This window comes from Bombina bombina, chromosome 4 (genome assembly GCF_027579735.1).
Source record: "Bombina bombina isolate aBomBom1 chromosome 4, aBomBom1.pri, whole genome shotgun sequence".
Taxonomy (NCBI): domain Eukaryota; kingdom Metazoa; phylum Chordata; class Amphibia; order Anura; family Bombinatoridae; genus Bombina; species Bombina bombina.
This window is the reverse complement of record NC_069502.1, coordinates 1,169,160,477-1,169,180,765: the sequence shown is the minus strand read 5'-3', so window position 1 is coordinate 1,169,180,765 and position 20,289 is coordinate 1,169,160,477. Positions and strand designations below refer to the sequence as shown.

Sequence of the window (20,289 nt, the reverse complement as noted above, 5' to 3'; positions counted from 1 at the left end):
ACTGTACACAATATTCCAGATGAGGCCTAACTAGAGATCTGTAAAGTGGCATAAGAACCACTTATGCTACTAATACCTCTCCCAATGCAACCAAGTATCCTACTGACCTTACTGGCTGCACTGCTGCATTGTCTACCAAGTTTTAAATCATCTGAAATAATAATTCCTTAGTCCCGTTCCTCTTTAGTTACAGTCAGTAATGTACCATTGAGACTGTAATTGGCCTTTGGGTTTTTGGATCCTATGGGCGAGATTACATATATACGGCGCAAGCTTCAGCGCAACTGCTGAAACCCGCGCCACCCGTAATTTGACCTTGCACATCGGGGTATTACATAAACCCCGCCGGCAGTTCAGAAAGTTCCGTAAGTCAGATAAACTAGCTATGTCCAGAAATGTACGTAAATACAAATTTCTGGAGTCGCCAGTGACTTACAGCACTTTAGAAACTGCCGGCACCTAAGAAAATAAAAAAAAAATGTCAAATCTCCCGTAAAAGCCTACCCGCCTCCCAAAAATAAACCCGACATGTAAAACCCCTATATCTGCAATCTCCCCAAATTGCAACTAATAATAAATGTATTAACCCCTAAACCGACAACCCCCCACAACGCAATATGCCTAATTAAACTATTAACCCCTAATATGCAGTTCACCCACATCGCGATCTACCTAATAAAAATATTAACCCCAAATCTGCTATCAACCCACATCACAATAAACCTAATAAAGTATATTAACCCCTAATCCGCCATTAACCCACTTTGCAATAAACCTAATAAAGTATATGAACCCCTAAACCACCATTAACCCACATTGCAATAAACATAATAAAGTATATTAAACCCTAATCCGCCATTAACCCACATTGCAATAAATCTAATAAAACTATTAACCTCTAATCCGCAAAACCCACAGAATGCATTAATCCTAATAATCTATTAACCCCTAATCCGCCTAACACCCCTAAAATAACCACAGTTACCTAAATTAAAAAATACTAAATTACAATTAAAATAAAAAAGCTAACTTTACTTAAAAAAAAAAAAAAAAAAATTTAAATTAATCTAAAATTACAAAAAATTAAAAAGTCTAACATTACATAAAATAATAAACCAAATTATCAAAAATTTAAAAAATTAAACCTAATCCCTATGAAAATAAAAAAAGCCCCCCCAAAATAAAAACACCCCCAAGTCTATGACTAAACTACCAATAGCCCTTAAAAGGGCCTTTTGTAGGGCATTGCCCAAGTTAAACAGCTCTTTTCCTTAAAAAAATACTAAGTCCCCCTCTAACAGTAAAACCCCCCACCCACCAAACCCCCAAAAATAAAAAATCTAACACTAAAAACTCCTAAACTACCCATTGTCCCTAAAGGGGCATTTGTATGGGCATTGCCCTTAAAAGGGCATTCAGCTCTGTTACTGCCCTTAAAACGGCATTTAGCTCTTTTAAGAGTGCCCAGAAATCCCTAATCTAAAAAAATAAATAAAAAAATAATAAAGAAAAAGCCTAAATCTAAACTCCCAAATAGGTACTCACTGTTCCTGAAGTCTGGCGGAGAAGGTCCTGTTCCAGGTGGTGAAGTCTTCTTCCAAGCAGGGACCTCTTCCTTCTTCATCCAGGACTAGGCTGGCGCGGAGCTGAGATGAGCGCGGAGTCGGACCGGCAACCACGGAGCCATGGAGCGTTAAGGATCCTTTTCGTACGATCGCCGCCATACACTGAATAGTGAATTCAAGGTACACGTTTAAATATGGTGTCTCTTGATTTCAGTAGCAATCATCCTATTGGCTGATTTGAATTTGAAGAATCAAATAAGCCAATAGGAATGCAAGGGACGCCATACCTTAAATGCAAGGGACGCCATACCTTAAATTCACTATTCAGTGTACGGCAGCGATCGTACGAAGAGGATCCTCCACGCTCCATGACTCTGCGGTCGCCGGTCCTGCTCCATGCTCATCTCCGCTCCGTGCCGGCTTGGTCCTGGAGGAAGAAGGAAGAGGTCCCCGCTTGGAAGAAGACTTCACCACCTGGAACAGGACCTTCTTCGCTGGACTTCAGGAACAGTGATTATCTATTTGGGGGGTTAGATTTAGGCTTTTTTTATTTTTGGGGGATTTTTTTTTTTAGATTAGGGATTTCTGGGCACTCTTAAAAGAGCTGAATGCCCTTACAAATGCCCCTTTAGGGGCAATGGGTAGTTTAGGATTTTTTAGTGTTAGTTTTTTTTGGGGGGTTTACTGTTAGAGGGGGGACTTCGTTTTTTTTTAAGAAAAAGAGCTGTTTAACTTAGGGCAATGTCCTACAAAAGGCCCTTTTAAGGGCTATTGGTAGTTTAGTATTAGATTAGGGGTGTTTTTATTTTGGGGGGCTTTTTATTTTCATAGGAATTAGGTTTAATTTTTTTATTTTTGATAATTTGTTTATTATTTTATATAACGTAAAACTTTTTTTTGTTGTTGTAAGATTAAGTTAAATTTTTTATTTTTTTATTTTTAAGTAATGTTAGCGTTTTTATTTTAATTGTAACTTACTATTTTTTAATTTAGGTAATTGGGTTAATTTAGGAGGTGTTAGGTTAGGGGGCTTAGTAATTTAATTAGTTATTTGCGTTGTGGGGGTTTGGCGGATTAGGGGTTAATAGATTTATTAGGATTATTGAGTTTGTGGATTTGACGGATTATGGGTTAATAGTTTTATTAGGTTTGTTGCAATGTGGGTTAATGGCGGATTAGGGGTTTATATACTTTATTAGTTATTGCGGTGGGGGATTGCGGTTGACAGGTAGATAGATATTGCGCATGCGTTAGGTGTTAGTTATTTTTAGGAGGAAGATAGATATTGTGCATGCATTAGGTGTTAGTTAATATTTTCAGGCAGTTACGGGAGTTACGGTGCTCACATACTCAGCGCAAGGCTTGCTGCACCTGCCTATGTGTGGCGAGGTGAAAATAGAGTAACATTTCTCAATTTTCGCTGCGTAAATCCTTGCGCTGAATATGTGATACCGATTTGTGATACGGTTCTATGTTAGTTTATGGGAGTAAAAATTGCTGCTGACGGGTGAAATATACGTGCCACATTGATATGCAGCACTGTATATGTGATACCAAAACTGTGTAAAAACCGGCGTCCTCGGCTTTTGCGAGCGTTGCCGCTTATGTAATCTTGCCCATAGTTTTGCTCTTGTTAAAGGGACATGAAACACAATTTTTTTCTTTCATGATTCAGATAGAGAATACAATTTCAAACAACTTTCCAATTTACTTCTATTATTTAATTTGCTTCTTTCTCTTGTTCTCCTTTGCTGAAATGTTTACCTAGGAAAGTTCATGTGCAGCAGAGAACCTAGGTTCTAGCTGTTGATTAGTGGCTGCATATATAAACTGATTGTCATTGGCTCACCCATGTGCTCAGTTAGAAACCAGTAGTGCACGGCTGCTCCTTCAACAAATGATACCAGGAGAATAAAACAGATTAGATAATAGAAGTAAATTAGAAAGTTGTTTAAAATTGTATTCTCTATCTGAATCATGAAAGACATTTTTTGGGTTTCATGTCCCTTTAATATTAAATTTCAGATCCCATTTATTTGCCCAGTCCTCCAGTTTTTTAATATCACTGTTCATTTAATCAACCCCTCCTGGAACACCAACTCTGTTACAAATGTTTGTATCATCAGCAAACAAGCAAACCTTCCCCTTAAGCCTACTTCCAATATCACTTATGGACATGTTAAACAAAACAGGCCCAAAAAAACAGAACACTAGTTCTGCAGATGGTTGGTAATATACATTTTAGCTTGTGATTGGTGGCCACACACAGACATAAGCCTCTTGTCATTGGCTCACCAATTGTGTCCCAGTTGTGCATTGTTGCTCCTGAGCCTATTTTTCAAAGGATAACAGGAGAACAAAAGCAATTTTTATAAAATAAATTGAAAAGTTTTTTTAAAATTGCATGCTCTATTTTATTAATGAAAGTTAAATAAAGACTTGTCCCTTTAAAGGGACAGTGTAATGTAAAATGTTTTCCCCTTTAATATATTCCCACATTTTACCTCCTGGGATGTATTAAATAGTTTTCAACTAGCTCATTTACCTTTATTTTGTAATCTGAAATAGTTGTATTTACCTGTTGTATCCCAAACTATACTGAAAATTTAAATACTTACATATTTGCTATACAAAAGCTCTGTGTACGGAGCCAGTAAACAAAGTTACACTACCAGTGGCGGTTAACGGAGATAAGTAATAAAATGTTCATTTTCAATTGTTCTTTCTACATCTTGGGCATTGGTATACAGACAGAGCTAATATAAAGAAATATTTGTGTATGCAGAAAGTGATAAAATACGATCTGATTTCCATGCAAGCTCAACCCATTTTTTTGGGTTTTGGTGTCAAAGAATAAACCCAGCAATTTATTATACAAAACTAAACCTAAAGGAGAAATGTTGAATACATTTTATACTCTGCTGCAGGTATAACAAGTCGTTGGAAACACATTAAGGTGAACAAAATTACAGTACACTGTCCCTTTAAGTAAATAGTTTAAGAAAACTTCATTGATTATTATATAAGAGAGCCATTTAAATGTATATGGTACAAAATATTTCATTCATATTAAACAAGCTGTGATGGAGAAACAAAAAGTCTAATATTGATGCTAAAATCAAGACAGGTTACCATGGATACTAGCGGCCTCTAAATGCTTTTTGCTGTCCCCAAAGTGGAAAAAATAGTTACTCATGAACAGCCAAGCTTCATAGTTACAAGCCAGTGGCTATTGGAAAACTGTGACAGATTGCATGTTGGAAATAAGCCATTGACTTCCCTTAGGTATAACATTGCTTAAAGGACTTTTATGAGATACCAAACAAATTATGGAATATATACTGTATATATATATATATATATATATATATATATATATATATATATATAAATTCAATTACATAAATAAAATGTGTATTGCTACCAGTCTCGGTGAGTGCACTTTGATTGATAATTATTTCTATGTTTGTTGCACACTGGCAGAGGATAACGTTTTCAGGAGTGCTAACCTGTTCAGCTTCTTTATATATATATACACTAAATAACCATATGAGAGATCATGTTTTATGCAATCTCCCTCTCCGTTTTTTTTTTTTAATCATCTTATTGGAACTCAGGGAACTCTTGACTAATTCTCTAAAGATTCCTTTTACTTTCATTTCCAAGTTTGTTAATATTGATGAGAAATAATTACTGTTCATATGTCATGATGTTGTAGTAAATCTAATGCTTACCATTTAACAGAGTTTTTTAAAGATAATGCGTATTTCTTATACTTCCAATTAATCTGACACATAGCTTTGTTGCATATACAGGTGAAACTCGAAAAATTAGAATATCGTGCAAAAGTTAATTTATTTCACTAATGCAACTTAAAAGGTGAAACTAATATATGAGACAGACTCATTACATGCAAAGCAAGATAGTTCAAGCCATGATTTGTCATAATTGTGATGATTATGGCTTACAGTTTATGAAAACCCCAAATCCTCAATCTCAGAAAATTAGAATATTGTGAAAAGGTGCAATATTCTAGGCTCAAAGTGTCCCACTCTAATCAGCTAATTAAGCCATAACACCTGCAAAGGGTTCCTGAACCTTTAAATGGTCTCTCAGTCTGGTTCAGTAGGAATCACAATCATGGGAAAGACTGCTGACCTGACAATTGTACAGAAAACCATCATTGACACCCTCCATAAGGAGGGAAAGCCTCAAAAGGTAATTGCAAAAGACATTGGATGTTCCCAAAGTGCTGTATCAAAGCACATTAATAGAAAGTTATGTGGAAGGGAAAAGTGTGGAAGAAAAAGGTGCACAAGCAGCAGGGATGACCGCAGCCTGGAGAGGATTTTTAGGAAAAGGCCATTCAAAAGTGTTGGGGACTTTCACAAGGAGTGCACTGAGGCTGGAGTCAGTGCATCAAGAGCCACCACACACAGACGGATCCTGGACATGGGCTTCAAATATTGTATTCCTCTTGTCAAGCCACTCCTGAACAACAAACAACGTCAGAAGCGTCTTACCTGGGCTAAAGAAAAACAGACCTGGTCTGTTGCTCAGTGATCCAAAGTCCTCTTTTCTGATAAGAGCAAATTTTGCATCTGATTTGGAAACCAAGGACCCAGAGTATAGAGGAAGAATGGAGAGGCACACACTGCAAGATGCTTGAAGTCCAGTGTGAAGTTTCCACAGTCTGTGTTGATTTTGGGAGCCATATCATCTGCTGATGTTGGTCCACTGTGCTTCATTAAGTCCAGGGTCAACGCAGCCGTCTACCAGGAGATTTTGGAGCACTTCATGCTTCCTTCCGCAGACGAGCTCTATGGGGATGCTGACTTCATTCCAGCAGGATTTGGCACCTGCCCACAATTCCAAAAGCACCAAAACCTGGTTCAATGACCGTGGGATTACTGTGCTTGATTGGCCAGCAAACTAGCCTGACCTGAACCCCATAGAGAATCTATGGAGCATTGCCAAGAGAAAGATGAGAGACATGAGACCGAACAATGCAGAAGAGCTGAAGGCCGCTATTGAAGCATCCTGGTCTTCCATAACACCTCAGCAGTGTCACAGGCTGATAGCTTCTATGCCACGCCGCATTGAGGCAGTAATTGCTGCAAAAGGGACCCAAACCAAGTACTGAGTACATACAGAATGCATGCTTACACTTTTCAGAGGTCCGATTTTGTTCTACAGGTATGTACAATCCTTGTTTTATTGATTGCTTGTAATATTCTAATTTTCTGAGATTTTGTGGATTTGGGGTTTTCATGAGCTGTAAGCTTGAACTATCTTGCTTTGCATGTAATGAGTCTATCTCATATATTAGTTTCACCTTTTAAGTTGCATTAGTGAAATAAATTAACTTTTGCACGAGATTCTAATTTTTCGAGTTTCACCCGTAAAACAGGACATTTAAAATGTATTACAGTTTTTTGTTTATTGAAAAAAGTAGATGTCTCTTTTGACAGCCCCCTGATCACATGGTTTTTTATTTATTATCTATTGACTTGCATTTTAGCCAGTTAGTGCTGTGTCATCCACAACACACAGGAGAGAGCACAATGTTATCTATACGGCTCACATGAATTAGCAGTCTCTTGTTGTAAAAAGCTGATAAAAAAGCATGGGATAAGAGGCTGTCTGCGGTGGCTTAGAAACAAGCAGAAATTTGGAGGTTTAAAGGTTATAAAGTATATTAATATATCAATGTTGGTTGTGTAAAGCTGAGAAATGGGTAGTAAAGGTGTTATCTTTAATAATAATAATAATAACAATTTTAGTATTGACTGTACCTTTTAGTTTAATTTTTACTTTACAGTCCCTTTAACTGTCAGCTTTCGTGAGACAGCTACGTCCTAACCTGTCTGCTACCTTAGAGATGGTGGAATAAAATCACCCCTTACTGATCTATCTTAGGTGATTGAGAAACCCTACTCTCACACAAGGCATGGGAAGAACTGCACAAGCGTGTGCACGTTCATTCCTAAATTTCTCGCAAGTTGTGAATGTGGGCAGATCCCTCCTGTGAACTCTTTTCACCTGCAATTTCATAAATGGGGCTCATTATCTTCCTGCAATGCTAAACTTACTTCTCCAGGCGTTGTCGCACCCATGAGGGAACCAGATCTAGCAGCGGCTACAACGATGTCCCGAAAGTCTGAAGGAGGTTTTGTTAAATTGAAATCCATTTGCACCCCACCTGTGAAGTCTACAAATGCTTCTGAAATGAAGCCCCAGTGCAAATTCTGATAAGAGCCCCGCAACCTAAAAAAATAACAGTAAAATGTTTAACAATTAAATATGTCCAATGGAACTCGAAATTAAAGGGACATAAAAGCACAAAATTAAAATTCTGTAAGGAGTAAGAGCATTTTTTATTTCATTGTTATGCCCCTTTAATTAAACAAATCATTTAACCCTTGTCTATCTGGTTGGGTGGCCTGTCTGTTTGGTCAGACCAGTGCTTAAAACTACAAATTTCAAATATACTAAAATTGATCAACATTTCTTCCAAAACCAATATAAACTCCATATTATCAAAACTTGAACATTTATATAAAATTAATTTTGATCTGATAATGAAAATTACTTCTGCACATGCTCACAAATTCAAGTTTAGCTATTTGTTATTTTTTACCTCTCATGTGTAAGAAACGTTGTAAAATCGTTACATCGAAGCTTTATATATCCAGGAACTTATGTTTGTTTTTACCTCATATAAAGATTTAAATGGATTATCTCTCATTATCTCAATTCTATGAAGACAAATGTCAGATTTTTGCATATTAATAACTCAAAAATTGCTGAATTAATTACTTAAATTTTTCAGAATTTGAAGTAATTAAATTGCAGCCAGATTTGTGAATTAATCCAATTTTACATTTTAAAGGAACATTTCAGCCAAAATTGGAATCCACATGGATGCATTTCAGTTTTGAATAACAAGATGGTATATTGCTGGACCACCCAAAAGGAGGTGCTAATAATATACTGACTGGTGGCTATCTGATTGATACACACACGTGGTGCTTCTTGTCTTTCTCCTTCTTATGTAACCTAACATAGAGGGATTGGTTCCTGCTATGCTGGAGTTCAGCGAGCTGGGCTGATGTTAAACGTCGAGCCTGCATCATTTGGCATAACTGAGTGCCTTTTCTATATGTGAGTACCCTGCACTTATTTGTACCCCTTCTATTCCTTTTATCTGAGTGATACACACGTGTGGCACCTCTTTTGTCTTTGTTTACTTTTGTAGAGCCATTAGTTTTGAAGAGAAGCAATTTTGTAATAAACATGTAATAACAAAAATGTTTCTAATAAAAGCTATAGCTGTTTCAAAGGTGTATTTAAGTATGCACCGTGCACCAGCATTTTAAACACAGCACTTGCTCAGAGAGCCTAAGGTGCTTGTACCATCTGGTAATGATTCAATTTGTTAATTGCTGACATGATAGAAGCCCACTGGCACTCTGAGCAGCTGCAGTATTTAAAATGCTGGTGCACTGAGAATGTCGCTATGCTTCACATGCACGTGTAGAGAAAAATGTTAACACTAAAACAGTGACAACTTTTACTAGAATAATTTTTGCCAATACATTTATATTCCAAATATGTTTCTAATCAAATATATAATTAATCTATCTGCATTTAAATTTTGACCAGAATTTGCCTTTAAAGTGAATGTAAATTTTGATGCTAAAGTGCCCGTTTTTAAAAAATTTGATTAAAAACAGGGGCACTTTAATTCATCAAAATTTACATTTCACTCCTGTTGTGAAAATACTTACCTTTTAAACTTGACAGCAGCTCCAGCCTCCTCCGGTCGTTGCAAGCCGTTTCTGATGTCAGAAATGATGGCTAGGTCATCCTCCAATCACAGCTCCCCCCCCCCCGGGGGAATCAGTGTCTGATTCAACGCCGTGATTGGAGGAAGCCTGATTCATCATTTTAGACCCAGGAAGAGGCTTTGCGACGGGTGGAGGAAGCTGGAGCTGCTGTCAAGATTAAAAAGTAAGGTTTTTTTCACAGCACGAGTGAAATGTACATTTTGATTAATTAAAGTGCCCCTGTTTTTAATCGAATTTTTAAAAACGGGCGCTTTAAGTAGTTAAAAATCATTTTTTAACATAGAATTATTGTTTGGACTTATTTGCTTTTTAAAAAAGTGCAATGTCAATTGAAAAATACAGTTATATTTTTTTGAAGACTAACCTCACATTTAACTACTACAGTATAAATATATTTTTATGATTTTTTTTTAAAAATACTTAGATCACATCAGTGTCGGGCTTACTTAGCATACGCCTTCTCTAGTAGGGACGGCCAGAACTCATTGCTGCTGCGAGGTTGAACAGAGAGATATCTTTGATTCAGGAAAGGAAGTCTGTCATCCACCACAACATCCACCCATTCTCCAAACTGCCAGAACTGGAAGAAAAGGAAAAATGCAATAAAGGCCATGCTGTAAAATTGGGCTCAAAGTAAAGTTTTAATGCGGCGGGTAAGCGAGCTTATTACAAGTTGAAATAAAACGTTAGAGCGTGAGTGAAAGTCTGATGCGTGCTGACCTCAGGAATTTGGAAATCCCGACCACTTTAAAAAAAATTTCCATAGACTTCAATGGGGCACACTGTTAAAAAAAATTAAAAATACTAACACTTATCTTTGGTGTGCTAATTTGACACCGCATTAGACCAACAGTGCATACACACACACATATACACATATTTAGACATATTCAGCATGTTACTTAATCCAATGAGTGCATATATATATATATATATATATATATACACACATATACATATATACATATTATAGCCTTTTACGGTCAAATACCTATCCATATACCATATCCCTTTTAACCCTTAGGAAAAATGTTTTAATATTTATATAAAAAAGTTTTATCACAAAAGTGTATAAATGAGTGTAATATTTGATTTTGATATGGTTATTACGATGTGTTTGTGATAAAACAATTTTTTAACCCTTACACTTTACGCTAGGGAGCCAAATTATCATTGTGCGAGTGGACATGATCCGATATTGCAGATCATGTCCGCCGTACATTGATAAATGCCGACAGCATACGTTGTCGGCATTTATCATTGCACCAGCAGTTCTTGTGAACTGCTGGTGCAATGCTGCCCCTTGCAGATTCGTAGCCAATCGGCCGCTAGCAAGAGGGTGTCATTAAACCCGATCATATTCGATCGGGTTGATTTCTGGCGATGTCTGTCCGCCGCCTCAGAGCAGGCAGACAGGTTATGGAAACACAGGTCTTCAGTTCTTCTAATACTTTGAGTGCAACTGTTCACTTTCAACTTGTAATAGGTGTGTTAGCGTGGTCACAATATCGCTTATTGCATCCCACATTAACATTAGGGGGCCATGACAAATGTATTGGAAAAGTGTTAAGTGCAATTTTGTTACTTTGAATGATTTCCCTTTGAAGTACAATATTTTATCTGTAACATCAGCATTTTGGCTGCTAATGGTGTGAAACATGATCACTGTACAGAGGAAAATTCAGTATATATGCAACATTGTATTATAGTAACCAATAACACAAGAAGCAGTATACAAAGTGTGACTAGTTCGTAGAAATCCATAAACAATTATAATATTATAAAAAATAAAAAATCAGGGCAGGCTAAAATTCATCTTTATCTTCAATGCCGAGTGTTCACAACACAGAGTGCAAAATCATGTGGGATTTGGTAGCTTGTGGTTTCATTGAATCCTTGGGAAATTCTGTTTATTTAACTGCGTCTTAAACTAAGTAAATAAAGAGCACGGTATTTTATTATTGCACTAAACAGCAGTTATTTGCACAGCAAGATGCCATTGACACTGTATATTTAAAATGTTTAACAGACCAAAATCCTGATGAAACACAAATAAACTAAGTAAAAGAAAGGATTAGAAAGATATTAGCATAATAATGTAACTTTATATGTACAGTTAAGGGAAGATAAAGTTATATAACAGCTTAATAATTAGCCACTGATAACTACAGTATAATATTACTGAAATCTGAAGCTGATAACATGTTCTTATGGCTGGTCTTTAGAGAGTATAATTTGATTGACCCATTTTGGCAGTAGTAAAGTAACACAGCTAGTTACAGATAGCTGTAGGTTTGGCAATAGTAAAGTAACACCGCTAGTTACAGATACCTGTAGGTTTGGCAATAGTAAAGTAACACACCTAGTTACAGATAGCTGTAGGTTTGGGAATAGGGGTAGTGATTGCTACGATTAGTATTATTTATGTATTTATTGTTTATTTGTCTTGTACAACAATTCCCTAATATGGTAATATTTACCAAATTATTGGCAAGGAAGGGGTTGAGAGTCCATAACATGAGTTACTATGGGGTATATTTATTAATGTGCGAGTGGACATGATACAATGTAGTGTATCATGTCCGCTGCACATAGATAAATGCCGACAGCATACGCTTGTGAACTGCTTGTGCAATGCCGCCCCCTGCAGATTTGCGGCCAATCGGCTGCTAGCAGGGGTGTCAATCAACCCGATCATATTCGATCTGGTTGATTTCTGTCCGCGGCCTCAGAGCAGGTGGACAAGTTATGGAGCAGCAGTTTTTGATAAATAATAGGGGCTTGATAAATTGGCCCCTATGTGTGATTTACATGTTTTATTCAGATACCCTACAAAACCAATGGACTTAAGAGCTTACATTCTAAAGGGACAGGTTTAAGATTTAGGATTGGGGCTCAGTGTTGGGGTTTAGTTTTAAAATGTAGGACTCCTCAGCTAAGTAGATTACAATGAACATTGTAGTGTCATTCTGTTCTCAGATTTAATATAGTCCTAATCAGTCATTTTACCTGCCGAGTGTATTTAATTGTTTACAAATAATTCATTTACCATTATTTTGTTATTTGAAATAATTGATTTTGCCTATTGAAACGCCTATCCTGAACATATGAATACTGCAGTATTTTCTATAAGCTATGTAAACAAGAGGCAACATCAGAAATAAACATTGAGTGGGAGATTGGTTCTAGTGCTTGAAATACAATGAACTGGTATCAGCTACTTGAATAAGTACATTGTCCCTTTAATGTTTTAACAATTATTTGCTATACCAGCTGCATAGTGTTATATGTAATGGATATTGCAGCAATTGAAAAAGAACTTTCAGTAACTAAAAGAGAAAGAGATACAGAGAGAAAATAAGGAGGTGTCTATTTAAATGGGCATGTTCTAGAGAACAATGGTTTGAGGTTTTAACGAGCTAAAATAGTTTGTTTTTTTTTTCAAACAAAAAACTAAAAGAGCAATTTCTATACAATTTATACTCTGCAGCTGGTAAAACAAGATATTGGAAACACAAAACATAAAGTGCTGGGTAACAAATGTAGCACAAATTATTTAGTGCTATTGTGCAATAAAATTGCTTTTGCACAATCAATAGCACTTCTATTTTGTGTTCATATTACAAAACTAAAGTTATTTTTAGTGCTTGAGCGATAGTCTAGGGCAAACTAACATCTGCACATCGGATAGCTCAAGGGCGGTAAATCCCCCGCCTAACAGACTTCTATTGTGCACAGTGAATTTCATGATATTGCTCAAGCGCTGAGCCTATGGTGTGCAAGTAGGGGCATGCAGTTCTGTGATATACTAGTAATAAAATGGTTTACTTCACAAATTAAAAAGACCTTAAAGGGACATTCGGGTAAAAATTGAATTGCACATATATGAATTACATCTTTGAATAGAATCATATTTGCAATCTACATGTATTGGCAAAAATGATTCTAGTAGAAGTTATTACTGTTTTAGTGTTAACATTTTTCTCTGCACGTGTGTCATTACCAGATGCTATAAGCACCTTGGGCTCAGCATTTTAGATATTGCAGCTGCTCAGACCACGAGTGGGGCTTGTATCTTGTCAGCCATTAACAAACATGCACACAAAAGAAACTTACCCGGGGAACTCTGTTTAAAACAAATGCCTTTATTTGTAAATTTCATTAAAATCTTGCAGCAGCAAACTTTGCTGCTGCAAGATTTTAATGAAATTTACAAATAAAGGCATTTGATTTTAAACAGAATTCCCTGGGTAAGTTTCTTTTGTGTGGATTACCCTGTACCCTGACATCCGGGTTGAACTCTGCAACTAAAGGCGAAAGCGCGGATCCGGGAAGCATGGAACGCTCATAGAGCAGGAAGGAGTCGGGTCAGTGCTACCGAGGAGGGGAGGAGCGGCGGTGAGTAACTTTAATAATTGAATGCAAGCTAATGTGCTGCTACAACACGAAGTGCAACTATGTACCAATAACATACCGCATTAAGCCCTCTCTGTGGACCGGAGCCGATTCGTCACACAAAGTGACATATATATATATAAATGTGTGCATGCAAAGACCGTATCTGACCCGACTCATATATTGTAGACCGCTTAGAGTACATACACATGCACAGATTTGGCGGATCTGCTATCGATACTGGTATTATTATTCAAGGTTTAAAGTTCTAATATAACACGTGCACTGTCTGTTGTGTAGGGGGGCAGAAACTGAATATTGAAATTAGCAAACATGCGGCTAGATTACTAGTTGTGTGTTACGGTTTTAATGCTGAAAAAATTGCCATTTCTGGCCCATTAACTGGTTATTAACCTCTAAACCTCTGGCCTCCCACATCACCACCACTTAATAAACCTATTAACCCCTAAACTACCAGCCCCCTATATCGCAAAAAACTAAATTATACTATTAACCCCTAAACCTAACAACCCCCTAACTATAAATTAGAATTACAATATCCCTATCTTAAAATAAATAAAAACTTACCTGTGAAATGAAAAAAAAACATAAATTTAAGCTAATAATTAACCTAACATAACTATTATACTAAAATTAAAATAACTAACAATTAAATAAACTAAATTACACATGAAAGATGTATCTTGATTTACAAGCCATATGTTGTGCACAGTTATATTCTGTGCTGTGCATAATCTCTTCTAATGTATATGAGTAAATTGCATACCCTGAAGTGAAAAATCCCAGCATATTTGTAGGTAAACTCTTGGTCTTTTGGTATGACATTTTCTAGATATTTTCTTCTCAAAGTTAAACCACCGACAACAGCAAGAACCCAGCAATCACCTGTAGGGGAAACGTGAAATAAATATTATTCTTACATATAATGCAATGATCACTGTTCAGTTTTGCATTCCAAGAATTAATCTCACAACAAAAGTGGTTTATGAATACTAGATAATAATACATTATTGTGAAAAATACAGAATTGAAGAGATATTAAATTCAGAATGTCATTCCCCATAAAGGGCGAGATTACAAGTGGCGTGCAAACTGTTGAGCATGATCAATATTGTTTCTTTTGTCTTTTTGCATGCAATGAAAAAAAACGCTTGCGTTACAAGTTGAAAGTAGGCGCAATCTTGAGAGCACAATTGCATTTTATGCATGCAGAGTTTGCATGACTGACAACCTTGCGTAAGGGGTAGTGCGTTATTAAATAGCTGCACTTAACATAAATACATTGAAAATTACAGTTACACTTATATAAACACTATCTGCTAAAAATTAGTCATATAAATATTAAAGGAAAAAAGTTATAAGGGTTCAATGGTAGAAAATTCTATATAATCCATAAATCCATATATATATATATATAAAAATACATACATATATATATATATATATATATATATATATATATATATATATATATATTATATACAGTACGTATAATCATTTTGAATATTTATTTAATTTTAATATTTTAGATTTAATATTTATATTTTATAATAATTCTGCATGTGCACTAACCTGTATGTGCATATTTTACATTCCTATGTTCTTCACATAGAAAAAAATATTTTTTATTATTAAATATATATATATATATATATATATATATATATATATATGTATATATATATATATATATATATATATATATATGACAATGTTAGTGTAAAATAGATATCTATACCTATATATCTATAGGAATAGATATACATGTATAGGTTTATACAGATATATATACAGAAATATGTATTTACAATAATAATAATATTTTTCTGTAAGTGAAGAACTTTGGAATGTGAATATGAATAACTCGTGTGTCGGGTTTTGCTTGCACATTTTTACTTTCAACTTGTAAAATGCGCACAATCTGACGCACGCAAAAAGCTTATTTCTTGTGAAGTTCACGCTTGAGGGGGGAGCTAAATATTGCTCAAATTTATATTTAGCCCAAAAGGTTTAATGATGTTTAATTAATCATCTTTGCTATACACTTTTATTCTTTATTTTGCCTGTTTTTCCTGTAATTTAAAGACGAAAGTTGTAATGTTTCTATCCCTCTCAGAGAGGGAATTACGTTGAAATCAGAACCCTGAATCTAATAGACACTACTATACAGAAGAATATGCACAGATACTGATATAGAAATCCTGTATAAATCCTTTTAAAAATTGACATAGAAGCTCTCAGTTTAGCACTGTTGATGAAGTTAGGCTGGGACACCCAGTGAAAGGGACTGGGAAAACAGGAGGAGAAGACACTTCCCCCACTTCCCTTCACTGCACATGAAAAACAGATTATACAAACAGGAGCCACGGAATCTGTAGACATCAGTATACATCTAATACAATCCTATAATATAAAAGGCCAAGTGTGTTTGTCCAAAGCTGTCATGCGCAGTAGAGACAGCACAAGGACAAACACACTTGGCCTTACCTGACATGCTGTTTGCGACAAAAGTGTGAGTGGCTGTGGGCGTGGCCGGGTGGGAACGTGGGTGTGGGGGAGAGAGAGCAAAAGAGAGGGATGGAGAGAAAGAGCAAAAGAGAGGGATGGAGAGAGAGAGCAAAGAGAGGAATGGAGAGAGAGCAAAGAGAGGGGGAGAGAGAGAGCGCAAAAGAGAGGGGAGGAGAGAGATCGCAAAAGAGAGGGAAGAGAGAGAGAGAGCACAAAAGAAAGGGGGAGAGAGAGAGCGCAAAAGAGAGGGGAAGAGAGAGAGCGTGAAAGAGAGGGAGAGAGAGAGAGCGCAAAAGAGAGAGAGAGAACACAAAAGAGAGGGGGGAGAGAGTGTAAAAGAGAGGGTATAGAGAGAGCGCAAAAGAGAGGGGGGGGGAGAGAGCAAAAGAGAGGGGGGGAGAGAAAGCAAAAGAGAGGGGGAGAGAGGGAGCAAAAGAGAGGGGGGAGAGAGGGAGCAAAAGAGAGGTGGAGCGAGAGAGCGCAAAAGAGAGGGGGAGAGAGTGCAAAAGAGAGGGGGAGAGAGCACAAAAGAGAGGGGGAGAGAGGCAAAAGAGGGGGGAGAGAGAGAACAAAAGAGAGGGGGGAGAGAGAGAGCAAACGAGAGGGAGAGAGAGAGCAAAAGAGAGGGGGAAGAGAGAGCAAAAGAGAGGTGGAGCCAGAAAGAGCGCAAAAGAGATGGGGATAGAGCGCAAAAGAGAGGGGGAGAGAGCACAAAAGAGGGGGAGAGAGCACAAAAGAGAGGGGGAGAGAGAGAGAGCAAGGGGCGAGACCACTATACTGCAAAAAATGGCCCGTGTGAATGGGCTTTAGGACTAGTGTATATATATATATATAATGGATCATCTACAAAACATTTATGCAAAGAAAAATCTATTTACAATGTTCCTTTAAAGACTCAATACATAACATTTGAAAAATCTTACCAATTTCACCTTGGACAATATCAAATATATTTGCTCCATCCACTAAAAAGCGAGGATCTCTATTGATTTCCTTTAAAAAAAAAAAAAAAAACACACAGAATAAATGATTATTCATGTTACATAGAAACATAGCTATTGACAGCATATAAGAGCCATAGGCCCAGCAAGTCTGCCCGACCTTACCTAAGAGTATAAACTTATCTAGTTCATAGGATAGCCTTATGCTTGTCATATGCATTTTTAAAGTCCCCCACAGTGTTTGTTGCTATTACCTCTTGAGGAAGTTTATTCCATAAATCAATCACTCTTTCTGTAAAGCAGTGCTTCCTCAGATTACTCCTGAATCTACTACCCTTTAGCTTGAGATCATGACCCCTTGTTCTTGAATTTTCCATTTTATGTAAAATACCCACAGCCTCAGTTTTACTTTTATGTTGGTTAAATAATTTGGTTCACTTTTATATTGTATACTTTTCCATAAAGCATTTACATTATTCAGACTTACAGGGACATGGAAGTCAAGTTTAAACGTTCATGATTCATAAAGATAATTCAAATATTCAAATAAACAACCTGAGCATCTCTATGTACAAAATGAAGATATTATACATCAAAGTAAGTGCTCTCTGATCCAGAAATACTCTTTTACATTAGCAATGTTTGCAACAATGTTATACATTATTGCAAAAAACTGCTGCCATATAGTGTCCAAGACACATGTACCCTCTGTGGCTTACCTAGGTATGTTGTCATGGAAAAGATCTAAGTTCAACACAGGGTATGAAAATCATAAACAAATATGATAATAAACATCAATTGGAAAAGTGCATGCTCTATCTGATGTCCCTTTAATAAAGTGATTACTGGTAGCTGACAAATAAGAGTTCTAATTACCCAACTTAAAAGTAATCAGTCAACCCAACTAAAGGGGGATTATAGTCAACAGTTTTTAAGCAAATAGAGCATTTCTTGTCAGACTTGCAGAGGTTTGTATCTTTCCACCAATCTGAGAGAGTATCTATACTCAGTCATTGAGCATTTAAAGCAATTATTATACTGCTAGGTTTGCATACAATTTAAATTTTAACAGCTTTTATTTAACATTTTATTTCAGCCAATTTTTTTTTTAATTCTGCTCATTTTTATGCATAAAAATAGTACATTTGCATAATAAACAAATGCATGATAAAAAAAGACAATGCAATAGCAATTATTCTGAGTTTCAAATGAGTTGTAGATTTTTTTAGGACAAATTTTAAAGTTATGTCTAATTCCACTACCCCTGCATCATGTGACAGCCATCAGCAAATCATAACTGCGCATATATATATATATATATATATATATATATATATATATATATATATATATATATATATATATTGTACATCCACAACATGCACTCACTCCAGTAATGTTTGTTAAGTTGCCCAGGTGACTCCTCAATTTTCAAACATAAATTCAAGTAAACAGGAGGGCACTCACAAATTAACAAGAATAGAGTGAGGAAATTAGAACAAAATGCCCTTAATTTTATCACCACATACACACCAGACAGTAATTTGATCAAAAATACTCTGGCCAAAACCTGAGGACCCAAAATTACCTTTTAAAGATTTGAAACCCCACGTATGGAGTATAAAAAAGGCAAAAGTCTAAGATCACTGATGGTTAAACATGACATAAATTGTGACGCACAAACTTAGCTACCAAAGGGTAAGGTGGGTTTCTACAAGTGTGGCAGTTGTGTAACTTGTAATACCATGTTATCAGGTGATACTTTCAGACATCCGTATACGACTCAACAATATTCTATAAGATATAGATTCACTTGTACTTCAGATTTTGTTGTTTATATTATAATCTGTCCGTGTGGGAGGTACTATGTTGGCAAGACCTGTACTTCTTTTAGGGAACGTCTTGCCAACCATAAAAGTGCCATCAGGGCAGCCTATAAAAATCACGAGAGTGATCAACTAGTGTCATGCCACTTTTTAGAACATGGCCATACCATTGCCATAATGAGAACTATGCTGATAGACAGGATTCCACCCCTTAAAAAAGGTGGTAACAGAAATGAAAAGATTTTAAAGAGTGAGGCACGGTGGATACACCATCTTGGTACTATGTATCCAAAAGGGTTTAACACCCAATTAGACCTATCTCTGTTTTATTAAACAACTTTTGCATTAATCAACCATTTAGTCATTAGCTGCTTGCTCGTTCATTATTATTTGTTCCATCGATTCCCTAGGGACCAGCATGTTATTGTTCATGCAGTGTTAAATAGATGCCCTATTATTATTATGGTGTATTTGAGTTTATTAGATCTGCCATTATTCATGGGGTTTATCTCTATCTGCTAAATTATCCCTTTGTTAGTTTAATCACTTTTCCTGATCTGAGTTTTGATTTAGAAAAATTGGCATCAATTGTACACATTGTATTTCCTTGCCATATTACAATATTGACATATTAAGGTATTTGTAATACTTTTGCATAATTGTGTTAAAATATTTCATGACTACGTTCTTACGTATATTATACATAGCATTAATATCGGCTGTCATATATCTGATGGTGTGTGCAAGATTATTGCACTTCCCTGATTTGCTGTCCGCTTGTCACACCCTTGTTTAATCCTACCAATCATTTGACCTCATATGCAATGACGTCAGCCTATCGGCGGGTATTTTAATATGCGTTGGTTAGTACACATACACATTGCTATCCTGAATGGCGGCATGAGAAGCTGCAATTACTAACAAGCAAAGGTAGATATGTTAACTATATGCTCTGTCCATTGTTGAAATTTAGTTTTTATATTAATATCGTTGTCTGGCTTATTGCACATGAACGTATAGCACTATAGTGAGTAGTTAATATTGCTTTGTGCAAACGCTACTATGTCACAATATTGAATGTAACATGTTCAGCAGTCTAATGATACAGAATATAACCGTGACACGGCTCTTTCACAAACACTTGAATTGATTTATTTTGGTTACAAATGGTAACACTAATATC

The 20,289-nt window shown here is 36.2% G+C and overlaps 1 protein-coding gene across 1 annotated transcript in view; it reads right to left on the bottom strand.

Annotated features, from left to right (window-relative positions):
• The window catches only part of LOC128658136 (calpain-13-like), a 281,469-nt gene that overhangs the window by 148,305 nt on the left and 112,875 nt on the right, over window positions 1–20,289 (bottom strand). Inside the window, exons 3-6 of the mRNA XM_053712636.1 lie at window positions 17,263–17,332; window positions 14,598–14,716; window positions 9,862–9,995; window positions 7,658–7,832 (exon numbers count right to left, since the gene is read on the bottom strand). Coding sequence (XP_053568611.1) covers window positions 7,658–7,832; window positions 9,862–9,995; window positions 14,598–14,716; window positions 17,263–17,332 — 498 coding nt within the window. The remainder of the gene's footprint in view (window positions 1–7,657; window positions 7,833–9,861; window positions 9,996–14,597; window positions 14,717–17,262; window positions 17,333–20,289) is intronic.